The sequence below is a fragment of the Xenopus laevis genome, chromosome 2L (genome assembly GCF_017654675.1).
Source record: "Xenopus laevis strain J_2021 chromosome 2L, Xenopus_laevis_v10.1, whole genome shotgun sequence".
Classification (NCBI taxonomy): domain Eukaryota; kingdom Metazoa; phylum Chordata; class Amphibia; order Anura; family Pipidae; genus Xenopus; species Xenopus laevis.
Window position 1 is genome coordinate 12,435,227 of NC_054373.1, and position 27,559 is coordinate 12,462,785.

The following is a 27,559-nucleotide window of genomic DNA, read 5'->3' on the forward strand; positions in this document are numbered from 1 at the left end:
CTGCCTGATCGACATCTGGCCAACATCTACCCCTTTAATATGTGATGTTTCCGTTTTACCGATTTTTAGGCAACTGCACTGTTTCTAACACATTGCCTTCTGTTACCTTTGTAGAAGCAAAGATACACAAATGAGCCGAATAATGAAGGACGATGTATTTTGTTTTTAAAGAAGTATAGGAAAAATTCAAATAGGAAGAGACCTACTACTAGTAAAGCAGATGCCCAAATATTTTTAAATTAAAAAAAATCTTTATTAGGACATAAATTACATCACACAGAGCCTTGTAATTTATATAATTTTTATTGGTCGACTCCCCTTTAAAGGAGAAGGAAACCCTAAAAATGAATAGGACTAAAAATGCCATATTTTATATAGTGAACTTATGGCATCAGCCTAAAGTTTCAACTTGTCAATAGCAGCAATGATCCAGGACTTCAAACTTGTCACAGGGGGTCACCATCTTGGAAAGTGTCTGTGACACTCACATGCTCAGTGGGCTCTGATTGGCTGTTGAGAAGCTAAGCTTAGGGCTCGTCACTAATTATCCAGCAGAAAATGAGCTTCCCCTGTAATATAAGATGATGCTACAGGTTTGCTGATTATTCAATTCTGATGCTAATTGCACTGGTTTCTGTGCTGCCATGTAGTAATTATCTGTATTAATTACTAATCAGCCTTATAATGTGACATTTCTATTCTATGTGTACTGTATATTGTGAGTGGGTCCCTAAGCTCAGTAAGTGACAGCAGCACAGAGCATGTGCAGTGAATCAGCAGAAAAGAAGATGGGGAGCTACTGGGGCATCTTTGGAGACACAGATCTTTACTGCTAAAGGGCTGTGGTTGCCTTGGGCTGGTACAGAAGCACAAAACATAAATGTACAACATTTCCATCTACTTCTTTAGTTTAACTTTTCATATCCTTTAAAAAAAAGCCTTTGAATAAGTGCCCATTTAGGCACGTAACGCGTTAGTCTAATGCATGTCCTAATAAAGATTTTTTAATTTTACCAATACTTGGGCTACTGCTTTACTAGAAGTGGGTCTCTTCCTATTTGCATTTTCCCTATACTTCTTCAAAAGTCAGATTTTTTTGGTTTCTTCTTTTAAGACTTTCCAGCTTTCAAATGGTGGTGACTGACCCCATCTAAAATACAAATGCTCTATAAGGAAACAAATCAATGCATGGTTGCTAGAGTAAATTGGACCCTAGCAACCAGATTGCTGCTAAATAAAAAGTGAAATAATGAAAAAAAATTAAAAAATGAAAACCAATTACTAATTGTCTCAGAATATTCCTCTCTACATCATACTAAAAGTGAACTCAAAGGAGAACAATCCCTTCAAAGAGCAGAGCTACATACCATTGTTTAATTATATATATATATATATATATATATTTTTTACTGAATTATGGATTCAATTGTTATCTTGCCCAACAAGTAGGATATAATTCCACTTTAAATAAAAAACTAGAGCATACTGCATACCTCACTTTTATACTGATCCCGTTCAGTGGAACACGCATCCAGCTGTCTGAATAAGCTGTCCAACTGCAAAGCCATATCATCCATGTCACTGCCAGCCTCTGCTGATTTCGCAGCTTTTGAGCCTGGCTCAGCCTTCATATTCTGTAGCACCTCACACTCTGCTTTCAGCCTGCTGATTTCCTTAAGGGCCTGTTCATACTGGGTGACCAACTGTTTGGAAGGAAATTCAGTAGGGTTCAGTGGGCCGATATCCGTCTGAGTCTCCTGGTGAGAAACTTCTTTCTTAACCTGATTGCTTCTCAGTTCTTTGATCTCCCCTTCTAATCCCTTCACTCTGAGAAGCAGCTCTTCGCTGCAGATCCTCAGACTTTCTTTTTCACGGTCTATTGCATCCACAGAACTTTCCTGGTGATGGGTTTGGTGCGAGGTGTCCATTTCATGATGGGCTATTCCATTACAGTTAATGTAAAGAGTGGATTCTGCCGTCTGTTGGGTATTACAGTCGTAATAATTGCTTTCTTCTTCTTTTTTAACATTCAACGCTGCTCTTTCTGTCTGGGTGGCCACTGCTGAAGTCTCACCTCTAGCAATGGCATCAGGGTTTGGGAGGGGATCACTTCCATTCAAGTTCTCAGGTCTAGAATTCATCTTCTCAGTAGAGATCGGATTTGAATTGGTAAAGTGATTACTTTTCATATTATCATTTTTTGGCTTGGCCGTGCTGTTATCTTCTATTATAATAACATCGCCCTCATCATCATCATCATCGCTCCATTGAAGGAGATCAATAGTATCCGACCCGCTGAGCTTTTGCTTCTTTGCAGATGCACTCTCATTAGATAGTGGACGTTTACAACTAGAAGAGAAAAACAAAAAAGCATTTCAGAAGCTGTAAAATGTCTTTAAAAGATACCAAAGTGAATTGCCATACAGTTGGCCAAGTTCATTCTGATCTGCATGCTGATGAGAAGGGGGTTTTCTTAAAAATTAAAGAAAAAAAAATGTGTTGGCACAAACATGTTATTGAACCATTTTGGTGGTCCCACACAAACGGACAAAGGTCTTAAACAGCTATATTTGTTTTAATCTCCAGGTATTAATGAGTTGGCATTAAGCTCCCCAGAACCAGTCACCCCCCATTTTGCATTTAATCTAAGCATTTTATCATTTTAATAAATTGGCTCCCCAAACTGTGTGGTTAGCTCCCCTGGGCTAGAACCTGAAACACTGGTTTAGGGGTGCTCAGCATAAAGGCCAATTACATTAAATTATACTTAAACCTAGTATGATGGTAAAACAGTGGGACGAGGGAATGTGCACTGAAAAGTAGCACTTCCATTATACTTATATATACACTTTAACTTAGCCTTTTGAGTGCTCCCACAACCCCCCTTTTTGTATACTGTATGGTAGCCGGAAGCTGTGGCTGAAGCTTCATGTGGTTTGTAGCACCTCATACTCCCCTTTAAACTAATGGTGGTCCTATGCTTTCAAAAATGGGCGTTCTACCTTATCTAGGGCCACCCTAAAGGCCCAACAAGACCAGCAAGGATTAGCCTCTCCTAACTATGAACTTTACTACCTGGCAGCCCAGTCCTCCCACACAGCCAGCTGGAAGGTGTTTAATGCTGAAAATCCAGCATCTATTAGAGGCTTTATACCTGGCATCTGTTGAAAGCCTTCAAAACACTCTATACAGGATAAGATGTTAGCCCTGTACTACCTGTGATAGATGTTGTCTAGAGGGCCTGGGATGCTATTGTACATTTAACACCCCACTGTGGGGCAACAGTAATCTTTCACACTTTGCAGTCTTTCTTGAAGCTGAAACATGGTCTAGATTAGTGGTGAAGAAACGGTCGCACATTTATACCAATGGTACACTCCATACCTTACATCTTCTCCGCCAGACTGTCGCTCTGCCTGACCTTAGCTCCTATCTAACACATATAAGCACTTGATTTCTAAGAGATATGACCCAAGGCCCAGAGTTAAATACAAATGGGAAACCAGTGCGATTCAAATAGATCCCGATGATTGGGAAGAAATCATAGAGAACCTCTACCTTCCTTTAGTAAGTACAAGAGATAAACTTATACAACATAAAATTATCCATCAAACATATCGTACCCCACGGAAACTGCATGTCATGGGTAGGATGGGCTCTTCCAACTGTCCAAGGTGCACAGCCCTGAACGCTGGTTTCTTGCATTTAATATGGGATTGCCCTGTTATATACAAATTTTGGAGGGAAATTGTGGCACTACCTCAAGAGCTCAACCCGATTACCTGCCTGCTAGGCCTCCTTGACTCCCTCGTGCCCAGAATACACACCAGATGCCTAATGAGACTGCTGCTATTCTACTGCAAAAAGACGATCACCGTACATTGGATGGGCCCAACACCACCAACCCTCAATAGGTGGATCAAGCTTGTCAACTCGCAACTGGAACTGTATTAACTCACATACGTAGCTAGAGGCTGCCCAAGCAAATTTGAGAATATATGGACTCCATGGCTTGAATCGCCAGCCACCTCCCTCAACTAATGAACTATAAATCCAGCCAATTTCCCCTCTCCTTCCCTTTTACCCCCTTCCTTTCTCTTCTTTTAACTGTTAAAATTCAATAAAAAGCATTCTATTAAAACGGGCGTTGGTTTGGGCAATCTCTCTCTCTTAAGGGTAGGACTACACGGACGTTTTCGGCACAATCCAACGCGCTGCAACAAAATGTATGCGACAAATCGCATGCGACGGAAATAAGGTAGGTGAAGTCGCAATGTGCAGCGTCTGAATCTGAAAGTCGCTTCGGTTCAACGCTGCGACTTCATCCGAAATGTATATCTCTTACCTTATTTCCGTCGCGTGCAAATTGCCGCATGCAGTTTTTCGCAGCGCATCCGAACGCGCCAAAAACGTCCGTGTAGTCCTACCCTTAAAGCTGCATACTGACGGGGGAGGATTTAGCCCTCAGACTGAAATCAAGGTTCTGGGTACACTGACTACAAGGAATGCTACTATGCAGAGAAGTAAAATACTTTTTCTACTATGACCAGAGGTAAACAGTTAGGGACTGTCGTATGGGGATTACCTTGACGTGGTATGGTGGCTTATCAACTTTATAACTAAATACCCCTGTTTTGTAAACACATGCACTTGCATTTATACTGAATTACTGATGAGATAGGGGACCAGGGAATGTGCACTGAAAAGTAGCACTTCCATTATACTTAAATATACTTAAACTTAGCCTTTTGAGCGCTCCCACAACCCCCCTTTTTGTATATAGCTTAGCATGAAGGCCAATTACATTAAATAACACTGGAACTTAGCATGATGGTAAAACAGTGGGACTTGGGTGGGGGGAGCTGTTCCATATCTTTCTGGATCTGAACAAAATGACTGATACAGCAATATCTTTCTTCAGCTATTACCTTGTTATGAGCTATGGGAAACCTTACACAAGTTCAATCACCTCGATGGGCTTGAATCAAAAATGTCCACCACTGCTCTCTTGGTTTAGAGGTTATATCTGAATTGGCAATACCCCTGTTCTGTTCTGGTGGGTGCATCCTGTAATAGCTGATCCGAATTGTAAAGCCTCAAACCTCATTGACAGACTTGTACGATTTCTTAGGCGGTCTATACCACAGTTACTATCAAAAGCCTCTTTATGATATCACTGCTTTAAAGGGGTTGTTCACCTTTAAATTAACTTTTAGTATAATGTAGAGAATGATAATATGAGATAGTTTGCAATAGGTTCTCATTTTGTATTATTTAAGGTTTTTGATCTATTTAACTTTTTATTCAGCAGCTCTGCAGTTTCAGTAATCTGGTTGCTAGGGTCCAAACTACCCTAGCAATCATGCATTGATTTGAATAAGAGACAGGAATATGAATAGGAGAGGTCTGAATAGAAAGACGAGTAATAAAAAGTAGCAATAACTAGACATGTGTAGCTTTACAGAGCATTTGTGTTTAGATTTAAAAGCTAGAAAGAATCAGAAGAAAAAGTCAAACAATTTAAAAACTAACGAAGACCAGCTGAAAAGTTGCTTAGAATTGTTCATTCTATAACATACTAAAAATGAACTGAAAGGTGAACAACTCCATGCTTTTTATTGAGCCATAATGCTAACAGTTCTAGTTAGAAACCTGTACTGAATCGCTGACATAGTACATGCCATGCTGACGTACCTTGTGTTGAGATCTGTCCCCTGGCTCTGATTTGGCTTAAAAAACCTCTGACCAGAGCTCAGAGACGGCTGCATTTCCTTATTCTGAGGTGTGAATAAAATTGTAGATTTATCTGGTGTCATCTGCAGAACAAAATGGTAATGTCAGTCTGTAGAGGTGGTAATAATATTGTCGAATATATTTTAATGGAACCCCAGGAATGTCCCTTAGTCATTTGCAACTTTCTTTTATTCCCCAACAGCTAGAGAGCCAACAGTCAGTAACACACATTTACAACAGCAATGTGCACTTACTGCATTATATAAAATGTCACAACCACAGAGATTTTCAGTTAACATATACTTTGAAGGGATACTGTCATGGGAAAAATTATTTTTTTCCAAAATGAATCAGTTAATAGTACTGCTCCAGCAGAATTCTGCACTACAAAAGGATTAGCAGTGCTGTTGAAACAGCAGCTCTAAAAGCCTAGTAATTGTAGTCCAAAACTGCTTAACAGACGCCGCTTAAAGGGATATACTGTCATGGGAAAAATCTATTTTTCAAAATGAATCAGTTAATAGTGCTGCTCCAGAAGAATTCTGCACTGAAATCCATTTCTCAAAAGAGCAAACAGAATTTTTTATATTCAATTTTGAAATCTGACATGGGGCTAGACATTTTGTCAATTTCCCAGCTGCCCCATGTCATGTGACTTGTGCTCTGATAAACTTCAATCACTCTTTACTGCTGTACTGCAAGTTGGAGTGATATCACCCCCTCCCTTTCCCCCCCAGCAGCCAAACAACAGAACAATGGGAAGGTAACCAGATAGCAGCTCCCTAACACAAGATAACAGCTGCCTGGTAGATATATATACAACACTCAATAGTAAAATCCAGGTCCCACTGGGACACATTCAGTTACATTGAGAAGGAAAAACAGCAGCCTGCCAGAAAGCATTTCTCTCCTGAAGTGCAGGCACAAGTCACATGACATGGGGAAGCTGGGAAATTGACAAAATGTCTCGCCCCATGTCAGATTTCAAAATTGAATATAAAAAAATCTGTTTGCTCTTTTGAGAAATGGATTTCAGTGCAGAATTCTGCTGGAACAGCACTATTAACTGATTCATTTTGAAAAATAGATTTTTCCCATGACAGTATCCCTTTAAGCGGCGTCTGTTAAGCAGTTTTGGACTACAATTACTAGGCTTTTAGAGCTGCTGTTTCAACAGCACTGCTAATCCTTTTGTATCAAATAGTGTTCCCCCTACAGTGGCTCAAAAGTAACATGTTACTCAACAACCTTGGATGTTGCACCCAGTGGTCTCAAAGCAGGTAATTATTTTTGAATTCCAGGGTTGGAGGCAAGTTTTGGTTGTATAAAAACCAGATGTACTGCCAGAGTCTCCTGTAGCCGCCAGTCCACATAGGGGCTACCAAATAACCAATTATAACCCTTATTTGGCACCCCCTGGTACTATTTTCATGCTTGTGTTGCTCCCCAACTCTTTTTACATTTGAATATGGCTTAGGGGTAAAAAAGGTACAAGAGAACCCTCAGTATCAAACAATTGCACAGTAAGGTAACTCACCTGCTGCAGTTGTTCAGATTTCCTGCAATAAAAATAAACAATGTCAGTTAAAGGAACAGCTTTGGAACATCTCGCACGTTAAACATTCCCACATTCCAATATTCTAATGCCAGTTGTTTAGTTATACTTATGCGGTTTGATTACTATTTCTTTAATAGCGCCTACAAAAGTATCATTCAAACTGGACAAGAGGCTTTGGGTAAATGACAGCTATAAACAAATATAATACTAATGCCCTAAAACCAGTCTGTTATCTGCATTGCAGTTTACATGTACAACTTGTTGTTTCCAGGAGCATGCTGTATCAGACAGGTTAAAGTCTGAATGGCCCATATATTTAGACAATCTGTAATGTAATATAGAATACTGAATGTGCAATAAACACATGTATATTACTTCTATTCCAATGCAAAGTGCCATATCCTAGGCAAACAGCATAAAGTTATGAGGCCTTCAAAGTATAGAATTAAAATTTAAATTGGAATCCTCAGTGCACTTGTGAAATTCCATATAGACAGGCAGAGTAGAAGCAAGGATAATTCATTCACATTTTTATTAAAGTCCAAATGCCAAAAGCTCGAAACATTCAATTTTTTTTTATCCTCTGGGATTTATTATACCCGGAGGATGTAAAAAGTCAGAATCTGAAAATCCGGCATCTCAGACCTGCCGAGGTTGTATATTAGTCAAGTCCTGAAGATATCTTGGTCTGTGCTGGGTTTCGTGCAATAATCCGTAGATTTTGTGGTTTTCAGGGCTAAAATCCGAACAATTTGTACGATCCAAGTTTTTCACGATTTTTTCCCCCCACAGGAAATTTATCAGGAAAATTGATTGATGAATAAGGTAAGAAATAACCCGTACGGATTTGGTCAGAGTATATTTCAGAAATAAATTGAGATATTTTCGGATTTTGATAAATAACCCCATTAAAAGGTAAGTAAAGTCTAAACTAGAATAAGACTAGAAATGCTATATTTTGTATATTAAACAAACAAACTTACTGCACCACAAGCATAATCAAACAAATGATTTCTATTTCAAAGTTGGGAACAGGGGGTCACCATCTTGTAACTTTGTTAAACATCTTTGCAAGACCAAGACTGTGCACATGCTCAGTGTGGTCTGGGCTGCTTAGGGATCGTTATAAATTATCAAAACAGCACAAGTCAAATAATATCTGGCAGAAGCGGATACAGTAAGACTGATTAATAATTAGAATATACAGACTGCACTGGGTCCTGTGTTGTCATGTAATCTAATGTGGATTTTATAGTTTTTCTATTGTTTAATACAAACTTTCTCCAACTCTGCAGAATCAGCGGCTGCAGCAAACTAATCCTCCAAATAGAATCCCAGTTTATCCGTTTAAATCTGGCTCCATGATCTTTGTCCCTGCAGCTGGAGTTGGAAACAGTAAAGGGGTTGTAAAGCCAAAATAAAATCCAATACAAATCTCTACACAGTCGCCGACTGCTCTACAGGGAAACAAACAAAGCGGCTTGATTTCGGTATGGCTGGGAAGTAAGGCGGGACTCCCCCTGCTGTTCATAAGTATGATTGTTTCCCTGCAGAGCAGTTAGGGACTGTCTGACAATTCCTATCCACAGCAGTAAATGAAGGGAGAATTTCACTGCATACAGTCAGGTTTCTTATAAAAACAGTACACAATATTTAATTAAAGTATATTGGAGATAGGTTTGCCTTTACATGCCCTTTAAATTCAATGGTACACATAGGCGGAGTGTACCATACTTTAAAGGCGAATTAGTTACCCTTGCTTTTACCAAGGTTGCACCTCATGCACTATAAGTTTCACAGTGTGCATATTTGACATGCATGCTACTCTGTAAAGAATAGATGTTACTTGGGTAAATGTTCAAGGTGCATTCAAACACATTAAGCACTCACATGTATTTTTACCAGCACTTGGATGACTTACCTTCTCTTATAGGTCTTTTCATACGTGGAGTGAGTGATGTCATCATCATCTTCAGGCTCTTCAGGCACGGAACAATCTCTGTTAAGATAATGAAAGTCATGATAAATCCAGAAATAGAAAATTCCAAGGGTTCCTAAGTGAAAGACTGCATATTGTACCGTGCCCCATAACACGGGGAGGCCCATTTATCAAAGGTCAAATTTTGAATTCATGTGAATTTTTTTCAATTCGAATACACTCAATACAACTGGCAGGTAATTTAAGAAAAAAATAGAATGTCTAATATTTGAATGAACGGTTCCGACCCGAAAATTTGAATAGTTTTTCTCCAAAAATAAAAACTTGAATGTCAGGAAGGCTATTAACATATCCAAATGGCTCGACCGACCGCTGTCATTGACTTGTACATGAACTTGGCAGGTTTTAGGTGGCGAATATTCCAATCAGGACTGTGTCCATGGTCGAGGTGTGATTAAAATTTCAATGTGTGAATTTTGAAACTCAAATTCTAATTTACCATTCAACCCTTGATAAATCGGCCCCATAATGTAGTGTGCTCTCATACAGCATTAGAAAGTACATTCTTGTCTAATGCACATCCAGTATTCATGAGAGCAAGATATATGAAGATCATTGTTAGACCCTGAAGTCATGCCCAATGACTGCATGAGTCCAGAGTAGGTAATCTGTGGGTATGTACCCTCAGTAGAGAGCCAACATCTTCTATGGCCTCAGCTGAACTTCAAGGGACAGGCTGAAGGAGAAGGCCCATTAGATATTAACATTGCTACACAAGTGGGATACAGACACATTTGAATCACTGCAGCCTAGCACAGAACATTGCAGATCCCTTCATAGGATTAAACAGGATGTAAAGTCCAGAAAAAGAAATTCCTTTAAAAGGGTCCACTTCCTATATATAAGCCTATCTTCAATATACTTAATTAAAAATGGTGTAACCATTTTATAAAAATCATGATTTTCTGGTTGAAAGGGTCCAAATGACCCTAGCAACCATAAACCGATTTGAATTAGAATGGAATATGAATAGGAGAGGCCGGAATAGAAAGATGAGTAATAAAAAGTAGCAATACCAATACATTTGTAGCCTTACAAAGGAGTCAGTGACCCCCATTTGAGAGCAGGAAAGAGTCAAAAATAAATAATGAAGACCAATTGAAAAGTTGCTTAGAATTAGCCATTCTATAACATACTAACAGTTAACTTCAATATGAACCACCCCTTTAAATTAATTTACTTTTTTGATTTTACATCCCCTTTAAGGAAGTTAGTGGGGGAAGTAAACTGCAGAATAATGGGGGCTGTACATCTGTCATTGAGAATACTTTTTATAGATATATTGTTGTGCTTGTAAGTGCAATTTTAGTAAAAATTTAGTAAAATGTCTATGCAGAACTTAAATGGCAGAAAAAAAAAATTTAGAGGCACATGTATTAGATAATGAAATAAAAGAATCTGCTAAAGAAAGGTATTTTTGTTGGCATTACACTGCTACTTTACCTGAATTGTGGGTCTGTGTTCATACTGCAGTACCATTTTTCGGGCAACTTTCCCAATGCATCTGGCAGTTTCCTCCATCTAAGACAAGAATCACACTGAACCCACAACTGGTCGGGCTTTTTCCTGGACACAAAAAGATTTGGTAAAAAAATGGTTTTGTTTTCAATCTAAATACATAGCAATCAATCGATAATAAAGGCAGGCAACTAAGTAATGAAGCCCAAATCACAACCAAATAGTCCTTTGTAGATTTGCATGTAAATAATCTGGCCCCTGCTTATGGCAGATCTTAGGCAATAGTTTCCTGGGATATTACAATGACACTGTTTACACTGCAAATGATTCACTCTACAATATAAAATTTCATTCCTGAACCAGCAAGTGTACTTTTTTAGTTGTAATATTGGTGTGTAGGTGCATCTCAGGTCATTTTACCTGGTCATGTGCTTTCAGAAAGAGCCAGCACTTTAGGATAGAACTGTTTTCTGACAGGCTGTTGTTTCTCCTACTCAATGTCACTGAATGCGTCTCTGTGGGACCTGGATTTTACTATTGAGTGCTGTTCTTAGATCTACCAGGCAGCTGTTATCTTGAGTTAGGGAGCTGTTATCTGGTGACCTTCCCATTGTTCTGTTATTAGGCTGCTGGGGGGGGGGGATATCACTCCAACTTGCAGTACAGCAATAAGGAGTTACTGAAGTTTATCAGAGCACAAGTTACATGACTGGGGGCAGCTGGGAAACGGACAATATGTCTAGCCCCATGTCAGATTGCTGTCAGGGGCAGAATATCGTCTGATTTACTCTTCTCACAAATTTAATTAACATTAGTCAGTCAGCCAAAATGAACAGCAGGTGGCGATGTTGTTTCAATTGGCCGATTGCCTTTGGAATAAAGCATTGACTGCATTAGTCAGTGATGTATTAGTGAGTGGCAGGATAGGGAAGGCACATAATAGGCCCACAACCTGCACTCTAACTTGCACATCAAGAGGCACAAGTTAGGGAGCGTAGGAGAAGCAGCTTAGCAACAGGGTCTTGTCCATACCACCACCTCATGTTAGGCCATAAGGATAGGGTTTGGTTACACATCATGAACTGCACTATGCTCCTCATGCTGGATTTAGCACACAGTTTACCCTTGGGCTCCCAGGGCAACATAAATTACCCAAAATCGAATAGCAAGGTAAAAACTAGGAAAACAAATGTACATTACAAAAGTGCTTAGAAGAGAATTAACATAAAATTAATTTACATTTGGTGTAAATTTCCTTAACACATGCTGGTATCTTCTGTCACAGGGCTTTAGTCACCCATTAAAGGATAAGTAAACCCTAAAAATATGTGAATAAAATTGATGAGAGGGCTATTCTAACCACTTTTACAATGTACATTCAGTATGTATTTTTCTTTAATTCCATGATATTAAAGGATACATGTAGTGTTAACGTCAATGAATTTTGTAACAACAGCGCCACCTGCTGGTCATTTCCCACCAGTCTGACCACAAAGTAGTCGAGGAAGTTGTCAGGAGAAAGAAAGAGGCTGCTCTGATGTTCTTCTGCTAATCTTTCCTGAGCAGAAGATCATCAGATCAAATTGACTCTAGTTTCAAAGCACGCACATTGGGCTTGTTACATTTATAAGCTAATCTTTGCTGGTTCAATGGATATGTTTATATATTTTCTTTGTTTACAGCCGTTGCTTTATGCTGGTACAATTTTAAAATTTAGTAACATTCGCTGAGCGTTGTTTGGTGGTTTGGTTGCTTGGTTATATGATTAGATTTTAATTTACTTATTTTAATCTGTGGAACAACTAAGATGGCTTCACCAATCATATTTACTCTTCATTTTCCTATTAGGCATTTTTGCTACAAGTTGTATTGGTGTGCCTCATTGTTCTGCTTTGATCTTTTGTTGAAATTCCTGCTTGTTTAACGTGGAAAACAATAAAAACATTTTCAACAGAAGATCATCAAAGCAGCCTCTTTCTTTCTCCTGACAACTTCCTTGACTACTTTGTGGTCATATGACCAGCAGGTGACGCTGTTACAAAATTCATTCGTTTACTCAGATTGGTTGGAAAGTGACCAGCAGGTGGTGCTTTTATAACAAAAATTATTGATGTCAACAGTACATGTATCCTTTAAAATCAAGGAATAAAAATAAACTAATGAATGTACAATGCAAAAGTGCTTAGAATAGCTCACTCTTTTACACTTATTTTTAAGATTTACTTATCCTTTAACAACCATAAAACACATTTAAAATAGGTGGCTTTTTACTTACTGTATATCTTCAACAGGAAGGTTTAGAGGGTGAGAATTCTTTTTTACTTTCATTTCATTCCAGTAATCATTCAGTTTAAATCCCAATGCTGACAAGGTGAGCCTACAAGATCACATTTTCAAAACAGGTACATTTTATTACATACGTAAACTTTTATTTATCTATAGACACTTCAGCCGAATACACATGCTCATACACTGTATAGTAGAATGTGTGTAAAACTTATTTCTCTTTAAAAGGAATAGCTAACTACATGCATATATTTTCGCATTGATGTCTACCAACAGGAACGTAAGTATTTCCTGCTCTGATAAAGCATTCGGCTACTGCTGACTCGTATCTAGAGTGTGTGTGTATCTCTCTCTCTCTCTCTCTCTCTCTCTCTCTCTCTCTCTCTCTCTATCTCAATATCTATCTCAATATCTATCAATATCTATCAATATCTATCAATATCTATCTATATCTATCTATATCTATCTATATCTATCTATATCTATCAATCCATCTATATCTATCAATCCATCTATATATTTTTTTTTTTTTTTTTTTTACACACAATAATTATTTGTATTATACTACTCTCTGGGAAAATAAACAGTTCAACCTTTCTTACAAATGTGGTAAACATCCCCTTCAAACTATATTTTTAAATGACAAATATCCTCTAATCGCAGCAAAATTATAACTTACCTATACTCATTTGTATAATCAAAATCCTGTTTATTGTGGGTGGGCTTGAGAAAGTTGCACTCGACGACTCCAACAACCCCAACACCCATGTTATTAGCCTAGGAAATTGGTAAAATAAATAAATAAATAAATAAATAAATAATACAGATGACTACAGTGAAAACCTGTTCAGTCTTCACATAAAACTAAACTGCCATAATAAGAGAATCAAAGCCCAAGAAGTATATGACTAGAAATATTGTATTTCATTATTTTGTCAGTGGCACTGCACATGCTCAGTGTGCTCTAAACCAAATAATGGAAAATATCCCTTATCTGGAAAACCCCAGATCCCGAGCATTCTGGATAACAGGTCCCATGCTTAAATATTTTGAACGATGTACCACTTAGGATCCATGTAGACAAAAGAACATTCAATATTCTTAATTGAGCTTTAAACATACCTTTAATTGGCAGCCAACTTTTTCGTAACCCTTAATGAGTCTGTTTTTATGGTACATCATCACTCCATAATGTTCCTTGTTCCGGCAGTTATATCCAAATGTGATTTTTATGGTTTTAGGCTATTTGTATTAAGGAAAGCACACACAAAGTAATAGAACACAAGCATAGATTCTGCACTGCTATGGTCCCATTCATCTGTATAAAACATTATTATTATTATTAAAGGGGTTGTTCACCTTCAAACAACTAGTTGGTTTCAGATAGATCACCAGAAATAAAGACTTTTTCCAAAGACTTTCTATTTTCTATGTGTGACGGTTTTTCAAATATTGAAGTGTAAATTGTTATTTCTCTCCTTCTGAAGCAGCTCTGGGAGGGGGGGTCGCCGATCCTGTAAACTGTTCTAAATTGATACATTTAGTTGATCCATTTCTTATCTTTGTCCCTGCTGAGCAGAATCTCTGGGTTTCATTACAGGCAGCTGTTAGAATTGATACAATAGTTGCTAATACTCCAGAGATGCTGCTGAGAAATGGATCAACTAAATGTTGCAAAATTGTAACAGTTCAGAGTCTGCACCTGAATTACTGAGCTGCCAGACTCAAACACCAGAGACACGAACATTCAACTTTACACTTAGATTTTGGAAAAAACGTAGAAAATAAATAATGGAAAGTATTTGAAAAAAGTCTTTATTTCTGGGGAACAATCTAAAAACAACTGAATTGAAAAAACTGTTTGGAAGGTGAACAACCCCTTTAAAGACAATAAACAAGAATTTTTATTCAGAATAACTTTTTCAGGGTGTTTTCTATAAATATTCCGTTAAAGGGAAAGTAGGCCCTAGTAGTATTGAATAGCATTTAATGGATTCGGTCATGATTTTTATAATGTTTTTATTCTTAAATTACACTGTTTATACTGCAAATAATTCACTATACAGTTCGGTCCATAAATATTTGGACAGAAACAACTTTTTCTAATTTTGGTTCTGTACATTACCACAATGAATTTTAAATGAAACAACTCAGATGCAGTTCAACTGCAGACTTTCAGCTTTAATTCAGTGGGTTGGACAGAAAGATTGCATATACATGCGAGGAACTAAGGGCTCTTAATGACGAGCGGTTGAAGCTGCGCTCCCCTGCGTTCCGTTTTTCTGCATTCATCCGCAGGGGAGCGCAGGAATAGACGCATTAAGCTTTTTTCAATGGGGCTGTACTAACACAGGCGCGTGTAGGTGCAGAACGCAGGTTGAGACGCAACATGCTGCATTTTTCCTGCGATCTGCGCCTACACGCGACTGTGTGAGTACAGCCCCATTGAAAAAAGATTAATGCGTCTATTCCTGCGCTCCCCTGCGGCTGAACGCAGAAAAACGGAACGTAGGGGAGCGCAGCTTCAACCGCTCGTCATAAGAGCCCTAAAGCCTTTTTTTTAACACAATCACTTCATTTTCAGGGGCTGAAAAGTAATTGACAATTGACTCAAAGGTTATTTCATGGGCAGGTGGGGGCAATTCCTTCGTTATGTCATTATCAATGAAGCAGATAAAAGCCCTGGAGTTGATTTGAGGGGGGGGGTGCTTGTATGTGGAAGATTTTGCTGTGAACAGACAACATGGGGTCAAAGGAGTTCTCCATGCAGGTGAAACAAGCCATCTTTAAGCTGCAAAAACAGAAAAAACCCAGAGAAATTGCTCCAATATTAGGAGTGGCAAAATCTACAGTTTGGTGCATCCTGAGAAAGAAAGAAAGCTCTGGTGAACTCAGCAATGCAAAAAGACCTGGACGTCCACAGAAGACAACAGTGGTGGATGATCTCAGAATCATTTCCATGGTGAAGAGAAATCCCTTCACAACAGACAAACAAGTGAACAACACTCTCCAGGAGGTAGAGTATCGATATCCAAGTCTACCATAAAAAGAAGACGGCATGACAGTAAATACAGAGGGTGCACTGCAAGCATCAAGAATAGAAAGGCTAGATTGGACTTTGCTAAAAAAAAAACATCTAAAAAAGCCAGCACAGTTCTGGGAAAATATTCTTTGGAAAGATGAAACCAAGATCAACCTCTACCAGAATGATGGCAAGAAAAAAGTCTGGAGAAGGCGTGGAACAGCTGATGATCCAAAGCATAGCACAGTTCTGTATAAAACATTTGGGAGGCAGTGTGATGGCTTGGGCGTGCATGGCTGCCAGTGGCACTGGGACACTAGTGTTGATCCATCATGTGACACAGGACAGAAGCACAAGAATGAATTCTGAGCTGTTCAGAGACACGGTCTGCTCAAATCCAGCTAAATCCAGTCAAATTGATTCATTAATCCATTCCTCATCCAATAAAATTGAAGAAAGACTGTTATATATACGTTTTTGTTCAACTCTACTCTCAATTGCTTTATACGCTATGTCGTTCCTCCCTTTCGATAAACTTCCTGTGCTCCGATCCATATTGATGGCTTGAGGAGCCACCGGCACTCTGTCTATTTTTTTTTTCTCTAATGAACCACAGCCACAGAGAAGAACATTGCATGCAGACACGGGAGGCCCTGTTTTCTGATGTAATTGGCACCACATCAATCACACTTGGGTCCTTCTCAGGGCTGCGGCGCTCGTCCACACCCTGGACTGGGATTGTTATTGGGATGCAGAACCTCTAGGTTGGTACTGTATCTTCAGCACATAAAATAGGTAATTTCTAGGCATATTCCTTTTTATATCAGTAATATCAAAATGAAGAATTAGCCTAAAACTGCCTTTCTTGTCCTTTAATATTTCCATGAAACAAATACAGTTGAATGCAGTCTTGTGTTCAGATACATTAAAAAAACAAACACAACAAAAAAAGGATACTTGCAAAAACTGTGGCCTGTAGACATCTTTTTCTATGAGCGCAAGGCTTTTACAGACCAGTTGTGTTTGAACCTTTTGTCCTCTCAAAACAATCTGCATTCTTGGTTTTAGATATAAAATGCTACAGTAAGCCTGTGAAAGAAAGAAATTGGAGACAATTTAGTTATATGATGCTGGATATTCTATATGCAGAGAACAATTTTCCCCAGAGCTGGAGACTGTCTCCAAATGAATTGTATGAGACACTTAACCTGCTAGTTGTAGCCAACTGCTAATGTTTTAGAGTATAAAGAGACAGCTGGGATTTACAGGACAGTATATATAAATATTTTTTTTCTATGGCCCTAAACCAAATTTAAATTCAAAGAAACAAAATGGGGAATGTCTCTTAAAGGAACACTTGTCTTAAAAGGAAATCTATACCTCCAAAATGAATACTTAAGCAACAAGGAGATTTTGTATATTCACTGTAAAATCTCTCTCTGGTAGCTTGGGGGACACAGGGAACCATGGGATATAGCTGCTGCCATTAAGAGGTAGGGCACAACAATAAGGAAAAACTAGCTCCTCCTCCACTGGCTATACCCCCCAGCGGACGGAGCATAGATCAGTTTTGTCCCAAAGAAGGAAGGAAATAGGTAGTAATTAAGTACCTTGAACAATGTAACTTTAAACTTATCACATATATAACTTAGAACAACAGAAGAGGGCCTCCTTACAGGGAGGGAAGCCCTGTGTCACCCAAGCTACCAGAGAAAGAGATTTTACAGCGAGTACACAAAATCTCCTTTTCTCTACTTCTGCTTGGGGGGTGGGTCGAGGCCCTAAGTGGAAGAACCCACCGTGGAGAGTGTCTTGTATTCTTGCTTTGTGATGGGCGAAAAAACTTCCCTCTGCGAAAGGAAGAGCGTGCTTTTGGTTGGGGGAGTAGAGTGCCCTTTCCTCCCGTCACTTGGCTGATGATCTTATCAAGATCTGAACCAAACAAGAGTTTTCCTTTGAATGGCAATGAAGTTAGTGACTTTTTGGATGATAAGTCAGCCGACCATAATTTCATCCAAAGAGATTTTCGAGCAGCTATCGAGAGCGCTGAAGCTCTGCCGACTACTTGCATCGCATCAAGAGCAGCTTTGCATATATATATTTCATTTGCTTCCTTGATCTGGGCTGCTAATTGAGAGAGCTCCTGACGTGGGACTCCTGACAGTTACTTGAACCAGAGAGTCTGACCAAGTTTGAACTACTCTGCTTACCCACGAATTGGCCAAAATAGGACGAACCGCAGTGCCAGCGGCTGAAAAAAGCTATCGTAGGAACCATCCTTTTTCTTATCCATATGATCTTTAAAGGAGGAGGCATCGGGGACTGGTAATGCCGTGTTCTTAGATAGCCATGAGACAGGAGCATCCACTGAAGGTGGTGAAGCCCACTTTTCTGTAGTGTCCGTAGCAAACGGGTATAACTTGAGGAATCTACGGTTTGGTTGAAAACTGCTTTCAGGTTTGTCCCATTCATGTTGAATTATTTGCTCCAGCTGAGAGTGAGTAGGAAAATTTGGAGAAGATCTACTATTTCTCTTAAAAAGCACCTTAGAGGTTTCCAACATAGAGACGATTAGGGCATCCACTGCTTCAGAAGAAAACTTTGTTGGTTCTTCTTCTTCTTGAAGGTCTGAGCTGTGGGATAGCTCACCATCAGATAGGCACAAACCCTCCCCTCCATCCAGGGGTGCTGGTGAGTGCTCCCTGGAGTTATCAGTACTTTTGTCTTCTGAAGGGGAGGGTGCCCTGCACTTGGACCCCCCTGTGCCTGGGGTTGTCTATGCAAGATAAGAGTCTATGTAGTGACAGCGCTAGTTTAGGTATACCTGAGGCCTACTGGGCTGCCCAGTCTGCAGGAGTGGGTTGAGCGCTGGTTGGAACAGCCATCTCTTGTCTGGTGGTGTATGATCCTGACTGACCAGTTTTCTTGTGTCAGTGGGCAGGTGCAGGACCTGGGAGTTCCGCAACCGGCACAGCTAGTTTGCATTTGGAACATATTGGTTCTTTATGCCCTGAGGGCAGTCTTTTGCGACACTTGGCACAGGCCAAGTATCTGACAGAGGTGACGGGGGACCCCCTAGTAAAGAGGGTCTCCCTGTTCTCCTCAGACATAATGTGATATGTGAGATTTACGGCAGAGGGTGATGCTTAATAGCTTTGCCTTTCGTGCGGCTCGCTGCTCTGAAGCTGATATGCCTGTTAGCTGTGTGTTGGGTAAGGGGACCAAGGGAAGATATATACTTGCTTCCTCCTGTTCCCACAATACCGTCTGTGTCCTGGCCAGTTAACCCTTCCTACACACGAGGGACAGGGTATTTATGCTGGGTGGTCAGAGCTGCTTGGCTGAACAACCCCAGGAACACTTCAAGCGTTGGGAGAAGACATGTAGAGGCATCCTACACAGTGTAGGTGTCTTGTCTATCCCATGTGTCAGAATAAAACAGTATCTTGAAGAGAATGGCAGGACATATCCTGACCTCCTGAGGACACAACAAAAAACTGATTTAGGCTCCGCCCGCTGGGGGGTATAGCTAGTGGAGGAGGAGCTAGTTTTTCCTTATTGTTGTGTCCTACCTCCTAATGGCATCAGCTATACCCCATGGTTCCCTGTGTCCCCCAAGCAGAAGTAGAGAAAGATTTATTTGTATCATATTAAGTGGCATATTAAAGAATCTTACCAAACTGGTATATATATTTAAGTAAATATTGCCCTTTTACATCTCTAGCCTTGAGCCACCATTTTGTGATGGTCTGTGTGCAGCTTCAGAGATCACCTGACCTGAAATACTGCAGCTCTAACTAGAACAGGAAGAAGTGAAGCAAAAGACAGAACTCTGTCTGTTAATTGGCTCATGTGACCCAACAAGTATGGTTTGTGCACAGTGAATCGTACAATGAAAAGCAGGAAGTAGTGTTGTAGCTGTTATATTACACATCCAGTCACTCCAGCCTTTATACATTACATTTTTGCCTAACTATATTAGAAACATTTTTTATTTTGCACAGCCTATTTACCCAGTTTTTATTTTTACACTGAACAATTCCTTTAAAGCTTGTTCTACAAGGGATATGCTCACAACAGTGTGTACCTCAGGCTTTTCTGCTGTGATTACCACCCTTTTATCAGTGTCTAGGACAGCAGCTTTAGGGGAGCATTGAACAGGGGCCTACACAGGTATCTTTTTCCGTTAGCCTCCAACCCCAAAGCAGGACACTTGCATGCTGCAATGTCTGGCAAAAGAACTGGTGGAGGAGGATGCCCTTCTTCTACATCCAAATATGCCCTTGATAATAAGTCACCTATGCCACTCCTTTTAGTCTTGTACTTGTCAATTTGTTAGACATTAGGTTAATTACAGACAGTGTGACTCATACATACTCGTAAAGAATAGTCGCTGTCGGGGGCAACCTGGTCCACTCTTTCCTGCTTTTTATAGCCTCTCTTCGTACCGTCAGTCTCGGCAGGTATCAGGATGTCATATTTATCATAATCAAAGTCGAATTCTGGGCTCCCACGTTTGTCCCTAAGATAAAAGGAAATAAATTTAATTAATAACACTGAAAAAAAGGGTTGAAGAACAATAGTGCCTGTAAGTATTATCCATTAATCCAATCCAAAGTGTAAATCATAGTGGGGGTACAGCAGGTCAGAACACTATGGCTCAGGGGAGATTTTGTAATATTCTTAAAGGAGACATAAGATGCATGAAAATACCCTAATTTTATAGGCAAGTATGAGTAATATACGGTGTTGCTTTTACATGGTGCTAAAAATTCATTTTATCTTTAAACATTACATTTTTGGCTCACTAACTATATTAGAAATTTTTTTTATTTAGCACAGCCTATTTACCCAGTTTTTATTTTTACACTGAACAATTCCTTTAAGTTTTTGCCGTTCTCTCTAGCCTTCTCAGGATACACAGTCATGCCATGAGTAAAGTAAAAACTGCTACTATATTGAACAGTTAATTGCACCAGAAGACTGCTGAGAAATGTAGCATTGAGATTTACATAGGGTTAAACACGGTTAATAGCAAAATAAAATATTTACCTATTTTTTTTTTTTTAACACTGAATAATTCCTTCAACATGGAGAGAATAGGAGGAGCTGCAGCACGGGAAAGACAATAGAGGTATGGGAATCAGATCCGTTATCTGGAAACCCATTATCCATAAAGGCCGCCTCCCACAGATTTAATTTTATCCAAATAATTCAAATTTTTTAAAAAGGATTTTCTCTGCAATTATAAAACAGTACCGTGTACTTGATCCAAACTAAGATATAAGTAATCCTTATTGGAAGCAGGCTATTGGGTTTATTTAATGTTTACATGATTTTCTAGTGAGGTATGAGATCCAAATTACAGAAAGATCCTTTATCTGGAAACCCCCAGGCCCCGAGCATTCTGGATAACAGGTCCCATACTGATTTTATTTAACACAGGGTACGAATACAACTTATAATCTATACCTGTAAGCAGAGCACTTTCACTACCAGCTTCTAAGGATGTCATACTTTATCCACTATCTTTCACATATCTATGTGCATACAAAATCAAAGTCCTTTGTAATTGTAACATCGGTCATGATTTTAACGTTGATTCAGGCGTGATTCTGCTTCAATTCAAGTCGAGTGAATAAAGTTCAAATAGGTACACCCACGAAAAGAATGCCTGCATAGAATAAGAGTGGGTGGCAGTGAGTCATTCTGCCATTAGCACACAATGTAAAATATATACCTTCGCAGGTTCCAGATAATGATCCTCGTTCCCTTCCGGCCAGTAATGGCATCCAGTTCAGCTAAGAGCTCTGTCTCACTGTTCAGCAGAGAGTAAGTGGTTATTGCCTGTAGATTTGCCTCTGAATCAGGCGTCTGTACAAGCTGCTGTTAGACATCAGTTAAGGACTCTTAACATAACAGTGCACTGAAGATCTGATGGCAGAAGAATGCAAGTGAAACAAATACAAACTGAAGTGAATGTGATCATTTACATATATTTGATTGAAACCCTGCTATGGCAGCTGAGCTATAACAGAGTCGGTTGAAGTTTCTGTTAACTATAGTTCAGCAAACACCATAGAACCCGCTGACAATACGGATTAAAGAGACAGTAATAAAAGAATATGCCAAAAATGTTACATACAATGATCACAATCTGCACGGTCTCTATAAAGCATGGTAGTTTTCATTGAAAAGATCTTTTCATGTAAGAGAGAGCAAACACAACAAACAGCACAGATGATAATTGTGATGCACAATTTAAAAAAAAACAAAAAAAAACGACTTTCAACCTTAAAAATAAGTGAATGCAAAATTGATGTGTGCTATTCTAAGCGCTTTTGCAATGCACATTATTATTTTTTTTTAATCCCAAGATATTAAAGGATACATGTACTGTTAACGTGCCACCTGCTGGACATTTTCCGACCTGTCTTCATGCAGCAGTTGTGTGTCAGATGAATGATCCAATATATCTTTATAGGGGGGCTTCCTTTCCTAGCAATGTATTAGAGCTCACTCAAATAACTGATTCCTGTACAAACAAAATCACTGCCTTTTGCACAAATTATGCATGTAGAGAGAGAGGATTTCTGGTGATTTTAATAGAGTGCACTTTAATACATCTTTTAGGCAAAAGGAGCCCCCCTATAAGATATATTGGATCATTCATCTGATACCCAACTCCTGAATGAGGACAGAATGAGGAGAAACAGATGCTGAGAGAGGAATAGTGAAGATAAACTGGATTATTTCAGAAGCAGATTTTCATCCAGTAGACAGCACTCCCTTTTCAATAAAACCGTCTTTATTCCTTTTTTGGACAGCAACATCATGCAACGTTTTGAGTGGCACTCCATGCTTGACAAAGAGTGGAGTGCCACTCGAAACGTTGCATGATGTTGCTGTCCAAAAAAGAATAAAGACGGTTTTATTGAAAAGGGAGTGCTGTCTACTGGACGAAAATTTGGATACTTTGGAGTAGCCCTTGTGAATAGGCTACTAGACGTGCACCCAGCTATTAACTTGGGCAGAAAAAGAAAGTGTGGTCTAATTTGCATTTTCATGTTTTATTTCAGAAGTGGTACAGAATTTTTAAATGAATGTATTTAGAAAGTTTCTTATATGCTGTAGCGAATATTAAATTTTCATTTTCACAATAGCTCCCCTTTAAAGGAGAAGGAAACCCCCTGGGCACAAAAATCCCTACCCCCTCCCCACCCTGGCCTATCTGTCCCCCCGGGCAAATGCCCCTAACTTGTTACTCACCTCTCTGCGCAGGTCCTGTCCACAGAGTTCACAGGCGAAATCTTCTCCCAAGCGGTCTTCTTCCTGGATTAATCGACATCTTCTGGCGCATGCGCAGTAGGAGCATTTACCGGTACTGATCTACTGCGCATGTGGGAGAGGGGTGCAGAGGGGTGAGTAACAAGTTAGGGGCATTCGCCCGGGGGGGGAGGAGGAACAACACAGGGGAGGGTTTTTGCCCCCAGGGAATTTCCTTCTCCTTTAACAGTACATTTTACCTTTAATATCTTGTAATTAAAAAAAATAATAAATGTACATTGCAAAAGTGCTTAGAAAAGAATCCTCATCAATTTTACATTCACTTATTTTTAAGGGAGAAGTGTAAATTTGTTAGGCCTGCCCAGTGACCCCGTACTTGTTCCCCTTTCCTTTTGCAAAAACACAGACATGTACTTAATCAACCCTACGCAGTATGAATAACATTTCCAGACAGTCAGTCTTTACATTGCCATGGAAGGATATTATGCTGGTCGAATGATATGATCGGGACCAGTACGTGCTCTGCGTTGATCTTCTCCAAGTAGGATTGGGATAACATGCCCACATGCATGCCAGATTCATTTTTGGTGAAGACAATGGCGTCTTTTCCCAGCCGCATGGATCCTGACTTGAACCCGTTTCCATAAAGTCCTACAGGAACATGGCCATGCACAGCAACTTTATCACTGAAGCCAAAGCTGATGGAAAGGATTAGAAAGGGAATGAGAAAACATCTATTCCCACTGTTATTGTCATCAATCATACATCAGTTATGGGCACTATTAACGGTAATGTCTTTTCTTTCTCTTTTTCTCTCTACCCTCCTGCTTCTACCTGCCCTGTTTCCTTAGTGAATCTCACACCTCAAACACCTCCTTTTGCTCTGCCCTTCACTCCCACCGTTCCCTTTAACGAATACTTTATCCCCTTTTCTTCTTCCCCTTCCTAGTTTGTTGCTCTCTTATTCTATCAAATGCTGTGCTCCCTAAGGTGGAATGACTGCAAACGTATGTGCTGAAATACGGTAACTAACACAACCAATGAGATCTATGCTTTCATTTTTATAACTTTAGTAGACTGATCAAATTAATTCTAATTGGTTGCATTAAGGAATGGTATTGATTAATTTTAATAAGTGCTGCTAAATTTGTCCCCTGCACTTTCGCTTTCTTATATGCTCTTTAAATCTATTTTTTTTTTGTTAATCCCTTCAACTGTCCTACTCTATCAATTACAAACCCATTGCCTTCTACTTATTTGCAAAGGCTCGTCTTTGGCAGCACTGTGAGATATGTGGATACTTAAAACTGAGAAACTAGGACAACAGAGTGCGAATTAATAATACTGCCATTCTGTATGGGGCAAAGTGTGACAGATAGCTGCCACTCTTGATCAAAACCACCTCCTGCATTTGGCAACCAAGAGGCTCATTTATTTAGAGTTCAGAGACCCTAGCAACCAGTCATGCTGCTGCAGACTAAGGGTGTCACCAAGGTAGAGAGAACCGACGCACACCCTTCACCAGATCAGCCCGGTGCTCAATCCCAGAGGATCCGGCAGCCTCCCTTATGCTAGAGATCGGCACACAGGCATTCAAATGTGCAGTGTTACCTGCTCGTTTAATGTGCGGACTGCAGTCTAGCAGACTAAGGGTGGCCATGCATGGCAAGCTGCCGATATTGGTCTGATATTAATCAACTGCCTACAATCCGTCAGCGCCCATTTACTTTTGTATAATCCGATTGTTTGGCCCTAGGCCCTATTAACCTGCTGTTGGTGGGCATATCGGGGAAAGATCCGCTTATGGTGGCCATACACGATAAGGACCACTCGTTTGGCGGGGTCACCATGTATGGCCACCATAAACCTGTAAAGAAGATAACCTACCTGAGCATCTTGTGCAGCTTGTCCATAGTCATGCCATTTCCACTGTCTGTAAATGTCAGACATATATTGCTTTTCATGACAGTTTTATCAATCCATATTTGCTTGGAATTAACATCAGGATCATAGGCATTATCTGAAAATAGATAAAAGAAAGATAGTTCCCCTTTAAATTTAACATTTCTATCGCAAAAATTATAATTTAACAAGTTTCAGCATACTGAAATCAGAAACTTTCTAAATAAAAAAAAAAAAAAAAAAAGCGGGTCAAGCAAACGACACTGGCTGGACTACCAATAAAGGCCATGAATGTCCTGGGTTTTGTAACTGCAATGAGGATCTATATATACATAGAAGACTCTAAAATAACACAGTCAGCACAGGAATGAAGTGACACTTACCTATAAGTTCAGCGACTGCGCTAAAAGGCCACGTGTGACTTGTGGAGTTGGTGTGCAGGAACTTGGGGTTTAGCTGAAAGACACAGTACAGCAAATGAGAAATTCAGATACAGACAAACAGAATACAGATTGAATTATATTGAGCTACAATAAGATAGACATACACATATCCCAAATACAGTGCATCATTACTCATTTGGTGTCCTATATCATAGGCCAAATTGGACTGATCCCCAATTTGGCCCTGAAGCCAACTGGATCATACAGGTGGAGCCCAAGCACTGCAGTTAACTGTGGACAGCATACATGGTAAAGTCCTGAAGAGGGTCGAGTACCCGCAAAAAAAGTGGGCACCCTGCAGAATGAGGGGAGTATTTCCAGGATGTGGGTATACCCGCGGGTCTCATCTTAATTTCTTATGTAATAGTGTCTATATTTTACTTCTTTTAAAGTTTTACAAGACTTGCTTCTGTTCCTGCCCACTTTTGATGACGTCACTACCGGTTGCAGCACCGTCACTTCCTGTTTGATGGTGGTCGGCAGGTTGTGGGTCGGGTTGCAGATAAGGCAGTTGCAGGTCTGGTTCGGGTAGCGGATCAAAGTGGGTAAATATACGGGTTGCAGTTCGGGCCGGGTCTTACAAATTGGTTCCGCGCAGAACTCTAATATATGGCCTGATGTGGCCCTCACATATTCCATACTACCCAATCATTATCTAGATGTCATTGGTTAGCTATCCTTTTCAGAAAAATGGAGCAGCAGCCAATGGAAAAGGATCAATATAAAGAGCTGTTTATCTAACAGGCAGGGGAAAGGAGCATTCGTTTATACAGATTTGTTTCAGTTGTGCTTGTGGAAATCAGAATGTCACTTTAGTTTCATATTTTGTATTAAGTCCATAAATATAACAAAAACACATGTTTCCTAATTAAAACAATAAAAGGTAAAAGTTACCGCAAAAGTTACAGCAAAGGCCTTATTGATTAAACCAACACTGAAAAAGGGGGAGGGGGTGTAGTGGGGGTATGCTGTCCCTTTAAAGTGGACCTGTTACCCAGACACAAAAAGCTGTATAATAAAAGTCCTTTTCAAATTAAACATGAAATCCAATTTCTATTTCTTTTTAAAGCATTTATAGATGTTGTAAACTCATTTAAAAATCTCAGTTGTCAATCAAATATTGTCTGTCCCTCCTCTATGCCCAAGGCATAGAGGCGGGGCAAGCAATTACTTTCACTTTCCATTCAGCACTTCCTAGAAATAGCTGTTCTCCCCACATTCCCCCTTCTTTTCACTCTTTAATTGTGTAGCCAGGACATGGGAATGGACATCAGGTCCCCCATTCTGGTGCACAAACAAGATTCTGAGATGATACAAGGCTTGTCTTAATAACAGTGTCCACAAAAATGGCACCTGCCTGCTTGTTATAATTATGAATTCCCAGACTGGAGGAAACAAGATTCAAATAATTTATATAGTGTAATTAGAGTTCCTTTTGCTTGACTGATGTGATAAAATAGGATTATAAATAATTTTTTTGGGTGACGGGTACCTTTTAAGCCAAGATTAAATTACTACAGTTTTGTGAATTTCACAGCCCTTTACTGGTTTGTTTGATGATCATGGTTCTGCATGTATACTGAAGGATTTCTATTATCCCATCTCTCGGTCTCTTTTGCCAACCCTAGATCTACAGTTCCACCTCTCTGGAAAGAATTCTAGATAGCAGCAAATGTAAAGAAGAGGAAAGCAAACTTTCAGAATAAAAAAAATGGATTGTTTTGCTGTACAAATACGGGATCTATTATGCAGAAAACCCTTATCTGGAAAACCCCATAGCCCAAGTATTATGGATAACTTGGATCGCCATACATTAACGCTACTAAAAAAAAAAAAAAAAATAAAAGTAAAACATTAAGGGGGTTATTTAT

The 27,559-nt window shown here is 39.5% G+C and overlaps 1 protein-coding gene across 1 annotated transcript in view; it reads right to left on the reverse strand.

Annotated features, from left to right (window-relative positions):
• The window catches only part of morc3.2.L (MORC family CW-type zinc finger 3, gene 2 L homeolog), a gene marked incomplete at its 5' end in the record, with an annotated part of 47,144 nt that overhangs the window by 2,819 nt on the left and 16,766 nt on the right, over positions 1-27,559 (reverse strand). Inside the window, 14 exon segments of the mRNA NM_001093378.1 lie at positions 1,494-2,349; positions 5,695-5,816; positions 7,271-7,292; positions 9,213-9,290; positions 10,734-10,856; positions 13,024-13,125; positions 13,714-13,811; positions 14,157-14,276; positions 17,014-17,145; positions 20,434-20,578; positions 21,797-21,944; positions 23,827-24,041; positions 25,231-25,363; positions 25,629-25,701. Of these exon segments, the coding sequence (NP_001086847.1) occupies positions 1,494-2,349; positions 5,695-5,816; positions 7,271-7,292; positions 9,213-9,290; positions 10,734-10,856; positions 13,024-13,125; positions 13,714-13,811; positions 14,157-14,276; positions 17,014-17,145; positions 20,434-20,578; positions 21,797-21,944; positions 23,827-24,041; positions 25,231-25,363; positions 25,629-25,701 (2,367 nt within the window).